Source organism: Geotrypetes seraphini, chromosome 2 (assembly GCF_902459505.1).
Source record: "Geotrypetes seraphini chromosome 2, aGeoSer1.1, whole genome shotgun sequence".
Classification (NCBI taxonomy): domain Eukaryota; kingdom Metazoa; phylum Chordata; class Amphibia; order Gymnophiona; family Dermophiidae; genus Geotrypetes; species Geotrypetes seraphini.
In genome coordinates this window covers 519,398,524-519,417,424 of record NC_047085.1, presented here as the reverse complement: position 1 = coordinate 519,417,424, position 18,901 = coordinate 519,398,524, and the positions used below count along the sequence as shown (strand labels likewise).

The 18,901-nt window shown below is 46.6% G+C and overlaps 1 protein-coding gene across 1 annotated transcript in view; it reads left to right on the top strand.

Moving 5' to 3' along the window:
- Positions 1–18,901, top strand: part of LOC117355033 (zinc finger protein 850-like) — a 105,050-nt gene that overhangs the window by 24,708 nt on the left and 61,441 nt on the right. Inside the window, exons 4-5 of the mRNA XM_033932978.1 lie at positions 3,549–3,911; positions 7,130–7,504. Coding sequence (XP_033788869.1) covers positions 3,549–3,911; positions 7,130–7,504 — 738 coding nt within the window. The remainder of the gene's footprint in view (positions 1–3,548; positions 3,912–7,129; positions 7,505–18,901) is intronic.

Sequence of the window (18,901 nt, the reverse complement as noted above, 5' to 3'; positions counted from 1 at the left end):
CCCTTACTTTTCTTGCTCTATCTAGAACCGCTAATACGTACGATTCAGAGGGATGACATCTTGGTGGGATTATCGGAAGGAATCTCTCAACTCAGAATACTGGCCTTTGCAGACGATATTCTGCTTACTCTTGCTCAGCCACACCGCTCATTGATACGTGCATTAGAGCTTTTGGACGAATTCCATTTATATTCCGGATTGACACTAAATAAGCAGAAATCAATGGTACTTCCTCTACAACTCATTATTAGTGACACTTGGCCGGACCCTTTTCCACTTGTATGGGCTACTTCACACATTAGATATTTGGGTGTCCTTTTACCTAGGGACTTAACCACTATGTACTCTATAAATATACTGCCTTTGCTCTCTCAGACGGACCGGCGTCTGCAGGCATGGCGAACATATCCATTGACATTAATGGGTAGGATTGCTTTATACAATATGATGGTGATCCCCCAATGGCTTTATGTTTTACAAACAATACCTGTTTTGTTATCTCGCGCCCACCTTAGGCAACACCATAGCTCAGTCTCTCGCTTTCTTTGGGGGGGAAGGAGATCGAGGATCCCTATACGAAACTTATCATTGCCTACTTCCCAGGGGGGCCTGGGTCTCTTACACATTGGTAGATTGAATGAGGCTTGTCAAATTCGACATCTAAATGACTGGTTTTGCAACACCTCCTATTTTACAGCTACCGGGGTGGAGTGTGCGGCTTTTACCCCTTATCACTTCAGTTACTTATTACATGCTGCTAGCCTACCTAAACGGGAGGGGACCTATGGGGATTTGTTCTTATTTCCATTGAGAAGAATCTGGAGGTCTCTTTGCCGGCGCCTGGATATTAGATGTGATGTGTCTCCATGTCTTCCTGTCGCTGGCAATAGAGATTTTTCCCCGGGTATGCCATCGAAGGCTCGCCTTTGGTGGAATGGGAGGGGAATGTATTATTTATGGCATGTGTTACAGTCTAATGGGTCTCTCCAATCTTTTCAATCACTGTGTGACTCTTCTATGCTCGAGTCCAGGGACTGGTTCTCCTATAAACAACTTCATCATTATATCAGCACTCTGCCCGGATCTGCATTGAGAAAGGAAGTTCAGGATAAACTGTCTGAAGCATTTAGCTTGACGGCACAGGAGCCCATACCATTATGCTATCACCACCGCTTCTTGCAGGATTTGGCTGGAGACCTGGATTATGCTTCTCTGGCCAATCAATGGACTCAGGACTTACAAATTAATATTTCACAGGACATGCTTACACGGAGTTTCTCCTTGGGAATGAAACTATTGGTGTCTCCCGTTGAAAAAGAACGCTACTATAAATTCTTGGCCCGAGCATACTTTGCTCCAGTTCGGGCTTATCGGGCGCATGTAAGTACTACAGACTGTTGCCCGAGATGCGCGACCCCGAGGGCCACACTGGGACACATGTTTTGGTTATGTCCGGGAATACAAGCATATTGGAAAAGAATTGGACAGCACGTTCAATCCATGTGGAACTGTTCTTGGACACCCACGAACACCTTTCTTTTTACGTTGAAATTTAATCTTATGCCCAAACGTCCAGGAGCGGTAGCGTTTGTTCAGAAGACTATCTTTATGGGCCTTAAAACTATTCTTCAATGTTGGCTGTCCTCTAACACCCCATCATTGGCCCATTGGCGAGTGCAAATGATACAACTGGCAGGATACGAACGTCTGGCCATAGCAGATATGAACTCTAAATTAGGATCATCCTACTTAAGGTGTTGGTTACCATTTTGCGACACTCTGACACCAGTGGTTCGCAGTCGATTATTGAATTGATTTGTACTTTGGCTGTTCCCAGGGGAGGGAGTGGGTGGGGGGGGGGTGGTAGGGTGGTTGACTTACTGGAACTGGCAGTGTTTCTTTGACCATGTTACTGGACTGTTTGTTCATATGTTGTTATTTCATAATAATAATAATAAAAAAAAAGATTTCACATAAATGGTTGCAATTGAAGCAGGCTATTCAGGCGGGGTTCCCTGAATGGAAATTACTTAATAATCAATTTAGCTTAGAATTCTTATGCTTTCAGGCAGACTTTCTGGGTCACCAGGCCGCACAGTGGTATAAAGTATTATCTGGCTATTTGAACAAGAAACCAAAAAGTGGACTTAGAAAAATTTGGAGCATTGAGATTAAGCATCAAATTAATGCATCTCAATGGCCACGCATTTGGTCTTGGAGGATGAGATGTACAATGTCTGCGTCTATGAGGCAAACATGGTTTTTCCTGTTGCATAGAGCACTCTGGACCCCTGTGCGTTTACAAAAATTGGATAGCTCTAGGTCTAATAGGTGTTGGCATTGTCATCTTGAGGCTGGAACTTTAGATCATTTATTATTTTATTGTCCTTTTATTAATGCTTTTTGGAAATTGATTTGGGATCAAATAAATTGTATGTTTGAAAACCCTGTAGCTTTATCATATGACACCATCTTATTTGGTATGTCTATGAGGGCTAAATCTCAAATATCTTCCAATAATAATAAGCTTTTAATGATTCTAACAGGAGTTGCCATTCAACAGATAACTTTTAATTGGAAAGATTACACAAGATTGAATTACTCTTTTTGGTGGAGTACGGTGTGTCATGTGTATAAAATGGAGAGAATATTAGCTGTTAGAAAAGGATGTTTTAAGAAATTTAAGGATGTATGGGGGCCATTAATGAATTATTATAATGAATAATCAGTATTTTCCCCTTTTTAATATAGATGGTATAGGGAGGGTGGGTGGGTTTTAGTTTTCTTAAGGTTTTCTTAAGGCCCAACCTACCTAAACGACCGCCTCATCCAAACCACCTCTACCAGGCATAGAAAAACACACACCCCATTCACTTACCCCCCAATCAAAGAAGTAAAACGGAAAAAACGATACAACGGACTACTGGCCACTCAGGCAGCGAAGATAGACAACCAAGTCTCCAACCTATTGACAACAACCCCAGACTACAAGATGTCCAGAAAGGAAAGAAAAACTATACTCTTCAAGAAATCCCTTAATAAAGCTTAATACCATGATAAAGCTTAACCCCCCTCTTACCATCCCCTCCCTAACCCCAGATCCTACTTTTCCCTCTCTTGGAAACCTTCTCTGATCTAACGTTGTAACCCTTCTTCCATAACTCTTTTTGTAATCCGCTTTGAACCGAAAGGTAATGGCGGAATAGAAATCTGTAATGTAATGTTAAATGGAAAAGATGTAATTATTATATTATGGGATATCTAATATAAAGATTGTTATATGTGGGGTGGGGAGGGATTAAACTTTTTTCTGTGAGAATTGTAGAAATTCAAGTGGAATTGTATATTATATGAATGATTTTCATGCGTCTTATCTTCCTAAAAAAAAAAAAAAAGAGAAAGGTTTGAAGACTTATTTGCTATTTTGCAGAATTTCTTAACATCCAAAATCCCATGTAGTCATATGAGCTCAGAAGATTTTGTTTCTTGATCGTTAATAGCGCTCCATAGTTACTAATACACGATTACCATCTTTTGTTTCTATCCAGCAGATACTGAGGCAATGCAGTGGATAAAGAGGGAGGAGAATGAAGAAAAATGGCTTCTAGAAATTGAACACATCCCAAGACAACCAGGAAATGTCAGCGAGAACATTTCCCAGAGGAATGAGAGTAGAAATGCAAGGAATTATCAACAGGAATCGGAGAAGAAGCAGAGAGACCCTGCAAGACACTCCCTAGATGCAGTCACCGATTGTGAGAAAAGTGATGGGGAACTGACAACCATCCCTAAACTCCAGAGACACCCGAGAGAAGAGAGACCCTTGCAAAATAAAGACGGTGACCAAATGACTTTTCAACTCCACCAAGGAGAGAGGAAAGGGGAGATATCCATTCTGCATGACACCTGTGGTAAGATGTATCATTTATTATTGCCCAAGAGAATCCAGCCCAGGGTGGGACCCTTTTCACGTTGTCAGTGTAGAAAAGGTTCCTAGTGAAAGGTGACCCTGAAATGCAGCACAGAACGCGTGCTGAAGTGAAACCTTTTACATGTAGTGATGTGACAAAGCATTAAATTCCTAGGGATGGGCAGCCCAAACATTTTGTTTCATTTTCATTTCAGGGCAGTATCGCTAAGAGTGTGAACTAGTGCTGCCCGATTCAGGGAAAAAAATTTTGATTCGATTCGATTTTCCTGCCCAATTGGGTGTTTTTTTCAAACATCCTGGTGGGTTTATTTTATAGCTTCTTCACCCCTTTTGGCTTCTCCTAACCACACTGGTGCTATGGTGTAAAGAAAATAAAGAAACAAAAAGGACTTTTCCTCTTTCTGTTAAATCCTAGCTCACATTTGCAGTCTAACACCAGCTCTGGCAGGATACATTTCAAATCTGACATATTGTAAACACAAAACAGAAAATAAAATTAGTTTTTCTACCTTTTGTTGTCTGGTCCTTATTCAAATTTTGTCAGTCCTAGGCTCTGATTGTCTTCTGATAACTTGCTTGCCAGGGTCTCTTTCTTTCTTCTTTCTCCATGCTAACCATCCATCTGCCATTTCTGTCCTCCCCTTCCCTCCCCCGGAGGTCTGGCATCTTTCCTTTTTTTCATTTCCATTCACAGATCCACCTTTTCTCAACTACCTTTTCATCCAGCATCTCTCCCACCTTCCCCACCATCCCAGGGTCCACCATCTCTCCCTTTCTTTTCCCAACTATCCTCCTATCCCCCCCTCCCCACCATCCCTTGTGTCCAACTTCTCTCCCTTTTTGTTCCTTCCCTCCCTAAATCCCATTGTCCATCATAAGAACATAAGAATTTGCCTCCGCTATCTCCCCACCTTGAAGGCCTGTCTCCCCCCCCTTGAAGGCCTGTCTCCCCCCCCTTGAAGGCCTGTCTCCCCCCCCTTGAAGGCCTGTCTCCCCCCCTTGAAGGCCTGTCTCCCCCCCTTGAAGGCCTGTCTCCCCCCCCTTGAAGGCCTGTCTCCCCCCCCCTTGAAGGCCTGTCTCCCCCCCCTTGAAGGCCTGTCTCCCCCCCTTGAAGGCCTGTCTCCCCCCCTTGAAGGCCTGTCTCCCCCCTTGAAGGCCTGTCTCCCCCCCCTTGAAGGCCTGTCTCCCCCCCTTGAAGGCCTGTCTCCCCCCCTTGAAGGCCTGTCTCCCCCCCTTGAAGGCCTGTCTCCCCCCCTTGAAGGCCTGTCTCCCCCCTTGAAGGCCTGTCTCCCCCTTTGAAGGCCTGTCTCCCCCCCTTTGAAGGCCTGTCTCCCCCCCCTTGAAGGCCTGTCTCCCCCCCCTTGAAGGCCTGTCTCCCCCCCCTTGCAGGCCTGTCTCCCCCCCCTTGAAGGCCTGTCTCTCCCCCCCTTGAAGGCCTGTCTCTCCCCCCCTTGCAGGCCTGTCTCTCCCCCCCTTGCAGGCCTGTCTCCCCCCCTTGCAGGCCTGTCTCTCCCCCCCTTGCAGGCCTGTCTCCCCCCCCTTGCAGGCCTGTCTCTCCCCCCCCTTGCAGGCCTGTCTCTCCCCCCCCCTTGCAGGCCTGTCTCTCCCCCCCCTTGCAGGCCTGTCTCTCCCCCCCCCTTGCAGGCCTGTCTCTCCCCCCCCTTGCAGGCCTGTCTCTCCCCCCCCTTGCAGGCCTGTCTCTCCCCCCCCTTGCAGGCCTGTCTCTCCCCCCCCTTGCAGGCCTGTCCTCTCCCCCCCCTTGCAGGCCTGTCTCTCCCCCCCCTTGCAGGCCTGTCTCTCCCCCCCCTTGCAGGCCTGTCTCTCCCCCCCCTTGCAGGCCTGTCTCCCCCCCTTGAAGGCCTGTCTCCCCCCCTTGAAGGCCTGCCTCCCCCCCCCCTTGAAGGCCTGCCTCCCCCCCTTGAAGGCCTGCCTCCCCCCTTTGAAGGCCTGTCCCCCCCCTTTGAAGGCCTGCCTGCCTGTCCCCCCTAAAGGCCTGCCCCCCCCCCCCCCCCGGAAGGCCTGCGTGTTCCCCCTGGCCTCCCACTGGTGTGTGGCTTCCCCCTGGCCTTCCCGCACCGTTTACCTTTGAAGACCAGCCTGCAAGCAAGATCGCGGTTATAGCGTCTTTCCAAACTGCTTCGGAGCTGTTTTCTCCGCTGCGGTCCCGCCCTTCCTCTGACATCAGAGGAGGGGCAGGACCGCTGCGGAGGAAACAGCTCCGAAGCAGTTTGGAAAAATGCTATAACCGCGATCTTGTTTTCAGGCTGATCTTCAAAGGTAAACGGTGCGGAGAGGCCAGGGGGGGAATCTGGACGTCAGGGGAGAGAAACCGGATGCCAGGGGGGGAGGAAGCAGGACAGCAGCACTTCCAACTGACCCTCCCCCCTCACCCTCTAAAGCAGGTGCGGCAGCGGCCAGCCAGCAAGAGCAGTGCTGCCACTCCTGCTTTAGGGGGCCAGGAGGGAGGGGAAGCCGAATCGGGAAGCTGAGTTGTTGTTTTTGTTTTTTTTGGGGGGGGGGGTTTGAATTGATTCGAATTGATTCACCTGAAGTGAATCGGTGAATCGATTCGAATCGTGAATCGGGCAGCATTAGTGTGAACTATTTGGAAATATTGCACACTTTTATGAAAAAAGGGGCTCTAATTCTGATGGGGCTCCAGTATTTGCAAAGAGGACATGTTATTACTGGCAAACCAAAAGACACCAAATATATTTCTTCTGCTGATGTCCTTGGCTTGTCCCATGTCATTGCCACAGCAGAGATCATACTAGGAAAACTACAGAGTGTGTGAAATCTCATAACTGGAAGCATTTCTTGAAGATCCTAAAAATAGCCATGATCATATATTGAAGCTGAAAAAAGCATCCATCGGAAGAAAAATCTAAGGATCTTCAGCATGTTTTAAGCAGGAGAAGAAGCTTCCAATGGCTTAAACCACATTGATTGGGCCATCTGCTGATTTTCCCTGGCACTTAACCAGGTAGGGCTGCTGAATGTTCTCTCAAGGTTTCCGCAGCTGGCATTGTGCATGTTGCAGGTTTCCGGGTCTCGCAGCGATTCCATCCCCCCACCCTCGCACCCTCTCTTTTAATCGTTGGTGGCAATCTCCCCCCCCCCCAGAAGATTTTGTTTCTTGATCATTAATAGCACTCCATAGTTACTAATACATGATTACCATCTTTTGTTTCTATCCAGCAGATACTGAGGCAGTGCAGTGGATAAAGAGGGAGGAGAATGAAGAAAAATGGCTTCTAGAAATTGAACACATCCCAAGGCAACCAGGAAATGTCAGCGAGAACATTTCCCAGAGGAATGAGAGTAGAAATGCAAGGAATTATCAACAGGAATTGGAGAAGAAGCAGAATGACCCCGCAAGAGGTTCCCAGGATGCAGTCACTGAATGTGAGAAAAGTGACGGGGAACTCGCAAATATCTTTGAGCTCCAGAGACATCGGAGAGAAGAGAGTCCCTTACAAAATAAAGACGGTGACCAAATGACTTTTCAACTCCAACAGGGAGAGAGGAAAGGGGAGATATCCATTCTGCATGACACCTTTGGAAAAAGCCTTGGTAAGATATATCATTTATTACTGCCCAAGAGAATCCAGCCCAGGGTGAGACTCTTTTCATGTTATCAGTGTAGAAAAGGTTTCAAATAAAAGGTGAACCTGAAATTCAGCAGAGAACACACATCGAGGGAATGTATCAAAGCATTAATTCCTAGGGACAGGCATCCCCCAAATTTTATTTTGCTTCATTTTTAGTTCTTCGTTTTCGTTTCAGGTGCAATATCAACAAGTTTGTAAACTATTTGGAAATATTGCACATTGTTATGAAAAAAGAGGCCCTATTTCTGACGATGCTCCAAAGGGTCACATGTATGCAGTATTTGCAAAGAAGACACGCTATTAATAGCAAACCAAAAGACACAAATGTATTTTTTCTGCTTGTCTTTGTTTAATGACATGGGATATGTCTTTGGCTTTTCTCGTTTCATCGCCATTGCTTTTAAGTCCACAGCAGAAAACACAGTAGGAAAGCTACCATAATTCGAAGCATTTCTTAATGAAGATCCTGAAAATAACCATGATCATATACTGAAGCTGAGAAAAGAATCCTTCAGAAGAAAATTCTAAGGCTGATAATGGTTTAAACCACGTTGAGTGGGCCAGCCGTTGATATTCCATGGCACTTAACCAGGCAGGGCTGCTGAATATGTTTGTTTGTTCATTATACTTGATAAATCGAATCATTTTGAACCAGTGAAGTCTATGCAATTTGCAAAATAATTAAAAAATACATGCAGAAAGAATTCCATAAATTACCTAATAGAAAAGGTTCAGACACATCAGGGGAAAGATGGGACACAGTACCTAGCGATTGCTGCTATGTTCCTCTTGTCCTTAAAAATTTTAAGAAAAAGCTTTCATAAACAAATCAGTCTTAAGCTTAACCTTGAATTGACCGAACGAGAGTTCAGAACAAAGCCTCTGAAGCGCAAAGCATTCCCCAAAGTGGGAGAATGAAAGAAAAAAGCACTGCTTCTTGTAGAGTCCCCACTGAGCCCAGGAGAACGATGGAATGACCAGCTAATGGTCATTGAGGGAGTGAAGTGTTTTTCCCAATACGTAGAGCAAGGGTGTCCAACCTGCGGCCACGTGAATATTTTGTGCGGCCCTGGTTGAGGGTGATGCATTGTTTTCCTCTGCTGCCCCTGGGTGTTTACTGTCTTGCATGCTCCCTCCTCTGTCTTGCTGCAGAATTTGCATGTTTGTGCAGCCCCAGAAACATTTTTTTCAGCCAATGCGGCCCAGGGAAGCCAAAAGGTTGGACACCCCTGACATAGAGTATAATTTCCATCGCTAAATAGGCCAGGGTCCCTTTACTAAGTGCTTTGAAAAGAAGGAGATGCTTCACCATCTTGATTTACTGTGAATGATCGATGCTGAAGAAATGAGGTGAACCTGGTTAGAGCCATATCTGATAGAAACATAGAAATAGATGGCAGATAAGGGCCCACGGCCCATCTAGTCTGCCCACCTTAATGTCCCTCCCCTACCTTTGCCCTGTGAATAGATCCCATATGCCGATCCCATTTGGCCTTAAAATCAGGCACGCTGCTGGCCTCAATCACCTGTAGTGGAAGACTATTCCAGCGATCAACCACTCTTTCAGTGAAAAAGAATTTCCTGGTGTCACCTCGTAGTTTCCCGCCCCTGATTTTCAACGGATGTCCTCTTGTTGTCGTGGGACCCTTGAAAAAGAAGATATCTTCCTCCGCCTCGATGCGGCCCGTAAGATACTTGAACGTCTCAATCATGTCCCCCCTCTCTCTGCACTCCTCGAGCGAGTATAGCTGTAATTTGTCAAGCCGTTTTTCGTATGGTAGATCCTTGAGTCCCGAGACCATCCGGGTGGCCATTCTTTGCACTGACTCCAGTCTCAGCACATCCTTGCAATAATGCGGCCTCCAGAATTGCACACAGTATTCCAGGTGGGGCCTCACCATGGATCTATACAATGGCATAATGACTTCCGCCTTACGACTGACGAAACCCCTTCGTATGCAGCCCATGATTTGTCTTGCCTTGGACGAAGCCTGCTCCACTTGATTGGCAGACTTCATGTCCTCACTGACGATTACCCCCAAGTCTCGTTCTGCTACCGTTTTTGCTAGGATCTCGCCATTAAGGGTATAAGACTTGCATGGATTCTGGCTGCCCAGGTGAATAACTTTGCATTTTTTGGCATTGAAGTTGAGTTGCCATGTCCTAGACCATCGCTCCAGTAGGAGTAGGTCGTGCATCATGTTGTCGGGCACTGAATCTTCGTCTGTTGTGCATTTGCCCACTACATTACTCAGTTTGGCGTCATCGGCGAATAATGTTATTTTACCTCGAAGCCCTTCTGCCAAGTCTCTTATAAAGATGTTGAATAGGATTGGGCCCAAGACTGAGCCCTGTGGTACTCCACTAATCACCTCCGTCATTTTGGAGGGGGTGCCGTTCACCACCACCCTTTGGAGCCTACCTCCAAGCCAGCTCCCAACCCATTTCGTCAATGTGTTACCTAATCCTATAGAACTCATCTTGCTCAGTAACCTGCGGTGTGGTACGCTATCGAATGCTTTGCTAAAGTCCAGGTACACGATGTCCAGGGACTCCCCTATATCCAGCTTCCCCGTTACCCAGTCAAAGAAGCTGATCAGGTTGGATTGGCAGGATCTCCCCTTAGTAAATCCATGTTGTCGGGGATCCCGTAGATTCTCCTCATCCAGGATCTTATCTAATTGGTGTTTGATTAGAGTTTCCATTAGTTTGCTCACTATCGATGATAGCCCAAGAGATAATCCTTGAAGCAGCAGAGAATGGTGAACCAGATCAAAGGCCGCTGTCAGATCCAAGGAGACTAAGAGGAGGTTTCAATAGTCTCTTTAGTGTGTCTCATATGAAGGGTGTGGATTGCCTCTGCATGATCAAGGAGTTGTCGATAAACCAGTTTTTCTATTATTTTAGCTAGGAATGGGATAGTAGAAACTGGGAGATAGTTATTAGTAGATTTCTCCAGAGCACTTTCTTAAGGATGGGTTGAACTGCAGAATTCCAAGTATCAGGCATGAAGCCTGAAGACAGACTGGAAGAGACCAGTTGAACTCTTGGAAAAGACCTAAAGACGGCGCTTTAAGGCAGACAGGAAGAACAGGGTCTACAGTTGACTCCACCTAAGGGCACGTCGGTTAAGCGCACGCTTCGGTTATCTGCACCTGACCACCACGGTCCCAGTTTTTTTTTTGTTTGTTTGTTTTTTTTTACATTAAAGTCAGTGGACGTAAACTCTAGATATTTGCAATTTGATAAGCACATAACCGCTTATGCGCATTGATGTCATTGGTCCAACCTCTATTCTTTCACATTATTAAACTCTATGAAGGGAGCAAGACTCAGGCAACTGGTGTTAGAACCAACAAGGGATCAGGCAATACTGGACCTGATACTTACCAATGGAGAAAGTGTCACAGAGGTCTCGGTGGGCAACACATTGGCCTCCAGTGACCACAACATGGTATGGTTCAATCTCAGGAAAGGTTTCACTAAATCTACCACACTGACCAAGGTCCTCAAATTCAAGGACACAAACTTCAAAGAAATGGGAGACTTCTCCAAGTTATTCACTATATTCGAACTTCGGGTCTCCTGGGGGATTTGAGGGGGGATAAGACTCCCTTTGAGTTGTTGTTAGGTCCAGTGCTCCGGAAGGGAGATCTGGCTGTCTTAATCGCAGGGAGGCCCCACATCCCTACATGAGGGCTTGGGAAGGTGTTTGGGGAGCTACTATTTCTTGGGACACTTGGGGGAATATCTGGACAGAAGTTTCCTCGGCGGGTATATCTGCTCTGCTGATTGAGAATGGTTATAAGGTCCTCTTTCGTTGGTACTATACTCCTCAGGCTGTGGCACGTTGGCAGGGGGGTGCGAGTGTACTATGTTGGCGGGGCTGTGGGGAGGTGGGCACCTACCTTCATATGTGGTGGCAGTGTGGGCGGGTGCGTGGGTTCTGGAAGGAGGTTTTTTCTAGGGTGTCCCAGATTCTTGATATCCAGATCCCGGAGGGTTGGCGACATGCCCTATTGTATTGGCACCAATTAGATCTTACCTGGGGAGATTCCATGTTTTGTAAGCTGGCATTCACTGCTGCTAGGTTGGCTTTAGCCTCCCTGTGGAATCAAGTGCTCTCTCCCACTTGGGCTATGGTGGAGCAGCGCTTGCTTTCTTGGCAACTTCTTTACCACTTAACGGCTTTGCGGCATGGCAAACAGCATGGCTATGCTCGCATTTGGCGTAGATTTCGGGCTTCTGTGGAGGTTGGAGGTAGGGGCGGACCGGGGATTTGAGCTACATTTGGGGCTGAACTGGGAGGGCGGGGATGTGGGGGATCTTATATTCATATTCCTCTTCCATTTTCTGCTGTGGCTGGGCTTTGATGGTTCTCAACCTTTTTGAGTGTTGTGGGTACTGTGTTTTGTCCTTGGGGGGAGGGAGGGGGGGTAGGGGCTACCTTTTAGTGGGCATTGTGGTTTGTTGTTGCTTGATCATGGGGATTGCACATGTTATTTGGCTGGCAGCACTTTGAGTGTTTTCTAGAATGTTGCGTATTGTTCCTTGTTTTACTGCTGCTGCATCTACTATGTATATTTTATGTTGCGTGTATATCTCAATAAAAGCTTTATTCAAAAAAAAAAAAAAAAAAGAAATGGGAGACTTCGTTCACCAGGCGCTACAAAGCCAAGCAGAAACCGATAACGTGGAAGAAATGTGGTCGACTTTGAAAGCCATCATACAAGAAGCAACAAACTGCTATGTTAAATCAGTAAGTAAACGGCGAAGGAACAATAAGCAACAGTGGTTTTCTGTGGAAATTTCGGACCTCATCAAGGAGAAGAAAAAAGCATTCATCTCTTACAAATAATCAGGGAAACAGGACTCTAGGGAAGTCTATCTGGCCAAGTCAAAAGCCGTCAAAACAGCAGTTAGGGAAGCCAAATTCCGCATGGAGGAGTCTCTAGTGAAGAATATCAAGAAAGGAGATAAATCCTTCTTCAGGTATATCAGTGACAGAATAAGAATTCAGGCGGGATAGTACGTCTTAGGAAACCAGACGGAGACTATGTAGAAGCGGACTCGGAAAAAGCCCAACTGTTAAATGAATACTTCTGCTCAGTCTTCACCCGCGAGGCGCCAGGACTTGGCCCTCAGCTACAGACAAGGGTTGACGCAGATAACCCGTTTAGTAATTTTGAGTTTACACCCAGCGGTGTCTACTGCGAGCTGTCAAAGCTTAAGGTTAACAAGGCAATGGGGCCTGACAACCTACACCCCAGGGTGCTCAGGGAGTTGTGTGATGTCTTGGCGGAACCGCTATCCGCGCTCTTCAATCTCTCCCTTAGTACGGGTAACGTCCCGTTGGACTGGAAGTCGGCTAACGTCATTCCACTCCACAAGAAAGGCTCCAAGATGGAGACAGCAAACAACAGGATGGTGAGTCTCACATCAATAGTGTGCAAACTAATGGAAACTCTAATCAAACGCCAATTGGATACGATCCTGAACGAGGAGAATCTACGGGATCCCCGTCAACATGGATTTACTAAGGGGAGATCCTGCCAATCCAACCTGATCAGCTTCTTTGACTGGATGACGAGGAAGCTGGATGTTGGGATGTCCCTGGACATCGTATACCTGGACTTCAGTAAAGCATTCAATAGCGTACCACACCGCAGGTTGCTGAGCAAGATGAGTTCTATAGGATTGGGCGACACATTGATGAAATGGGTTGGGAACTGGCTTGGAGGTAGGCTTCAGAGGGTAGTGGTGAACGGCACCCCCTCCCGAAATGACGGAGGTAATCAGTGGAGTGCCGCAGGGCTCGGTCCTGGGCCCGATCCTATTCATCATCTTTATAAGAGACTTGGCAGAAGGGCTGCGGGGTAAAATAACATTATTCACCGATGACGCCAAACTAAGCAATGTAGTGGGCAAAAGCACAACAGACATAAATTCAATGTCCGACAACATGATGCACGACCTACTCCTACTGGAGCGCTGGTCTAGGTCCTGGCAACTCAGCTTCAATGCCAAAAAATGCAAAGTCATGCACCTGGGCAGCCAAAATCCATGCAAGACTTACACCCTTAATGGCGAGATCCTAACAAGAACTGAAGCAGAACGAGACTTAGGGGCGATCGTCAGTGAGAACATGAAGACTGCCAATCAAGTGGAGCAAGCTTCATCCAAGGCAAGGCAAATCATAGGTTGCATACGCAGGAGTTTCGTCAGCCATAAGCCTGAAGTCATTATGCCATTGTATAGATCCATGATGAGGCCCCACCTGGAATACTGTGTGCAATTCTGGAGGCCGCATTACCGTAAGGATGTGCTGAGACTGGAGTCGGTCCAGAGAATGGCCACCCGGATGGTCTCAGGACTCAAGGATCTCCCGTACGAGGAACAGCTGGATAAGTTGCAGCTGTACTCACTCGAGGAACGCAAAGAGAGAGGTGACATGATCGAGACATTCAAGTATTTCACGGGCCGCATCGAAGTGGAAGAAGATATCTTCTTTTTCAAGGGTCCCACGGCAACAAGGGGGTATCCGTGGAAAATCAGGGGCGGGAAACTGCACGGGGACACCAGGAAATTATTTTTCACTGAAAGGGTGGTTGATCACTGGAATAGTCTTCCACTTCAGGTTACTGAGGCCAGCAGCATGCCTGATTTTAAGGCCAAATGGGATAGACACGTGGGATCTATTCACAGAGAAAGGTAGGGGAGGGTCATTGGGGTGGGCAGACTAGATGGGCCGTGGCCCTTATCTGCTGTCTATTTCCATGTTTCTATGTTCACTTTGGTTAAATGCAATCACGTTCTGACGTGGATGAGCCACGTGTTTCGGAACTGCAGCTTAAGCCTGACCAAGTGTTTGAACTTTTGGAACTGCACCATGGTGTCACGTGGAAAAAAATCATTGTCTTTGGCTGAAATAGATTTAACCAAAGGGAAAGTCGGGTCTCTATTGTAAAACATTACAGCCTTCATCCTAGCCAGATTTCTCGAATTTACAAAAAAAAAAAGCAAGCAATATTGAGAGACTGGCAAAACAGCAATCCTACCAGAAAAGAATTGGGAAGGCTGGAGACGTTGAACAGGCGTTGCTGCGATGGTTTGCTGAAGCTAGAAGTCGACAACTGCCAATCAGTGGACCTCTGCTGATGGAGAAAGCGGCACAGTTATCTGAAGAACTGAGCGTAGAAGACTTCAAAGTGACAAACGGATGGTTAGAAAGGAGGAAAGTTCGTAATGACATAAAATTTAAGAAGCAGCATGGTGAAAAACAAGACGCGGATGAGTTTGGTATAGAAAGATGGGTCAAGGAAGTGTTGCCATCAGTCATTGGTGGATATGAACCATGTGACGTATTCAGCGCCGATGAGACAGGCCTGTACTGGCATGCCATCCCTGATGAAACATTGGCTTTCAAATGCAGCGAAGCTGTTGGCTTCAAGGTACCAAAGGGGAACGTTTGACATTGCTGCTCAGTTGCAATATGGATGGTAGTGACAAGCTCGAGCCACTGGTGATTGGGAATAATCGAAATCATTGGTGCTTAAAAAACATTAAACGTCTGCCTGTTAAATATGAAAGTAACAAAAACGCATGGATGACGGCGACATTGTGGATTGAATGGATACAGAAGCTTGACATTCTAATAAATAAACGGAGTGCCCTCGGAATGAGTCCCAAAGTGACGGACTGAGTCAAGAACTGGTTGAGTGGAAAGCGACAAGAGTAGTGATCAATGGAGATCGCTTTGAGGAAAGGGATGTTACCAGTGGTGTGCCTCAAGGTTCTGTTCTGTTGGGCCTGTCCTCTAATGAAAGAATAGAAAAGTTTTCTGAAATAAAGTGTCAGAGGGATCCAGCCAAATGAGATCTACCTGTGAGAGTCATCAAGAATAATATCCATTGTTGGGTGGAACAATGGTCAAAATATCAAAGAGAACCAGAAAGTGATCAGACCAGGGTATTTGGAAGAGTGAAAATTCAATAATCTATGAGAGCTCATTAAATCTAAAGTGTGACCCTTGTGATCAGTTGAAAAAGGCGTGAATTGTTGTAAACTTAAGTCGGGTAAGAATCTGAGGAAAAGGGAGGTCATAGAACGTGTTGCTGTGTCCACATAAGAATAGCCATAGTGGGTCACACCAATGGTCCATTTAGGAGTAAAAAAAAATTGATCCACTTATACTCATTCTACACAACTCAGCATTTTGTAGACTTCAATCATATCGCCCCTTGGCCGTCTCCAAGCTGAAGAACTCTAACCGTTTTAGTCTTTCCTCATACGAGAGGAGTTCCATCCCCTTTATCATCATAGTCGCTGCTCTTTCAACCTTTTTCTAATTTCGCAATATTTCTTTTGAGAGACGGCGACCAGAATTGAATGCAGTACTCGAGGTGAGGTCGCACTATCAAGCAATACAGAGGCATTATAACATTCTTAGTCTTATTTACTACCCCTGTTCTAATAATTCCTAGTAGAGAATGACACGAGGACAAATTTGTCCCCATCCTCACAGTAACTCAATGTCACTATCCCATTCCTGTAAGCTCTGCCTTAACCACACAAGCCTCAAACACTTATGATTTTAAAGTGTTTGAGGCTTGTTCAGATGAGGACGGAGCTTGCGGGAATGGGGGAGGGACAGGAAAAGAATTTGCAGGGACAAGATGGGAAAATGAGTTCCCATGGGGGATGGGGAAAAATTTGTCCCCGTGTCATTCTCTAATTCCTAGCATCATGTTTGCTTTATTTAGCGTCCCTCCAGGCTGGCACAGGTGGATGGGTTTACGCTCCTCTGCCAGCAGGTGGAGACAGAGAACAAACTGAATTCTAGCTGTAGTATAAGTGAGCTGTGTAGCCTCCCTAAGATTGGTCTGTTCTCAAATCTCCAGCAGATGGAGTTGATAAGCCTGTGCGATCCTTTTAGGGTATTCTGTTGGAGGGGATAGATAGGGCCTTTACTGGCCTTTTCTTGTCCAGACGGAGGTAGGGGCCCATGGGGGTCCCACACTCGGATGTCCGAGTCCCTCCCCCCATTCCCCCACCTCCCCGCCTTAGCGGTGCCTTAGCTGTACGCTTTTGCTTAGGGGCATTGACTACACCTTTGAGATTCAGTGGGTTCTGCTCTTTCAAAAGACAAAAAAAAAAAATCCCCACCCCAAAGTTCAGTGCTGGTGAAGGGAAGTTTTTTATCTGTATTTTCCCTTCTTTAGCTGACTGGGTGTTAGATTTGGCCTACCATATGGTGGTTTGCAATGAGCACTTCTCAGCTGATGATGTGTCTTATGATGGGGATCTGGGTCTCTCCGATGACCAGCAGGATCCTCGGGGGAGGGGGGACGGAAGAGTTGGGTGGCTGGGCGTCGGAGCTGTCTGTGGGTGAGCATGTTTTAGTGGTGTGTATTTTTAAATGAGAAAAGCTGCAGGAGTATTTATTAATGTCCTAGAAACAGGGATGAAGTGTAAAGTTATAAAATTTGCGGATGACACCAAACTCTGTAGCAGGGATAGAACAGTAGAGGAATACAAAGAATTACAAAGGAATCTGAACAAGCTTGAGGAGGGGCAAATAAATGGCAGATGAGCTTCAATGTGGAGAAATGCAAGGTCATGCATGTAGGGAAAAAGAACCCAAGGTTCAGCTATAAAATGGGGGGGTTGGTACTGGGGGAAAGTAACCTTGAAAAGGATTTGGGAGTGCTTGTGGATACCACAATGAAGCCAATGGCACAATGCACAGTGGCCTCAAGGAAAGCAATCAGAATGAAGGACATTATCCTACTGCTGTATCGAGCGATGGTGTGCCCGCATCTGGAGTACTGTATCCAGTACTGGTCGCCGTACCTGAAGAAGGATATGGCGATACTTGAGAGGGTCCAGAGAAGAGCCACACGTATGATAAAGGGTATGGAAAACCTTTCATACATAGACAAGCTAGAGAAACTGGGACTCTTCTCCCTGGAGAAGCGGAGACTCAGAGGAGACATGATGGAGACGTATAAGATCATGAAGGGTATTGAGAATGTGGAGAGGGACAGATTCTTCAGCCTATGGGGAACTACAAGAACAAGAGGGCACTCGGAGAAACTAAAAGGGGACAGGTTTAGAACCAATGCTAGGGAGTACTTCTTCACTCAGAGGGTGGTGGATACCTGGAATGCGCTTCCGGAGGGAGTGATAGGACAGAGTACTTTACAAGGTTTCAAAGAGAAATTGGATAAATTCTTGAAAGAAAAAGTTATTGAAGGATATAGATAGGGAAGATATAGGATAAAGAAGGGTACAGTTAGAAGGATATAGATAAGAAAGGATAAAAGGGATTGAAGGATATAAGGGAGATATGATTGAAACATATAAGTACATCACGGGACGCATCGAATCAGAAGATGATATCTTCTGGCTCGTGGGACCCTCGACCACCAGAGGGCATCCGCTGAAAATCAGGGGAGGGAAGTTTCATGGCGACTCCAGGAAGTACTTCTTCACCGAAAGAGTAGTGGATCATTGGAACAGACTCCCACTCCAGGTGATAAAGGCCAGCAGCGTGACGGATTTTAAGAGAAAATGGGATACTCACGTGGGATCTTTAAGGGAGTAAATTCAGGGGAGGGGATACTTGGAATGGGCAGACTTGGTGGGCTATAGCCCTTTTCTGCTGCTTTTTTCTATGTTTCTATCCCAGGACAAGTAGGCAGGTATTCTCACATATGGGTGATGTCATCGACGGAGCCCGGATGAGGACGCCTCGCTAGCAGACTTGCTAGAAGAAACTAGAAATTTTGAGTCGCCCGCAATGCGCATGCGCGAGTGCCTTCCCGCCCAGCACAGGGTACAACTCCTTGGTCGTGCCTGCCTTGCCAAACACTTCAGCCTCGTGCTTTCAAGCTTCGTTGCATTTTGGTGGCCAAGTTCTTCGAGATGGAGTCTCCTACTGACCCCTCGACTTAGAAGGCGTCTTCGGCCTCGACTTCCATCGAGGCTCCTGTGCCTACTGCTTCCACCTCGAGCCTCATCAGACCTTCATCGTTTGCAGCGGTTCTTACTTCAATGTCACCTGCTGTATCTTCCCCTGTTTCCTCAGGTCAGATAGCTCAGCAGTCGGTTCCGCTGGTGGTGATTAAAGCGTCCAAGATTCCCAAGTCGAAACACACTCAACTACCTCGAAGGAAGCTCCAGCCAAAGCAGGTGGTCGGTTTCCGACGCGGATCCATCTTTGCCGGCTTCTTTCCAGACCATGTTAGAGAAGCAATTTATTCAGCTCCTTACCAACATGGAACCCAAATTGCTTCCTCTTATCCAGCCTCGGCATTCAGCAGACTCCCGCGAGGTCGAGCTGCTTCCTTTGCATCAG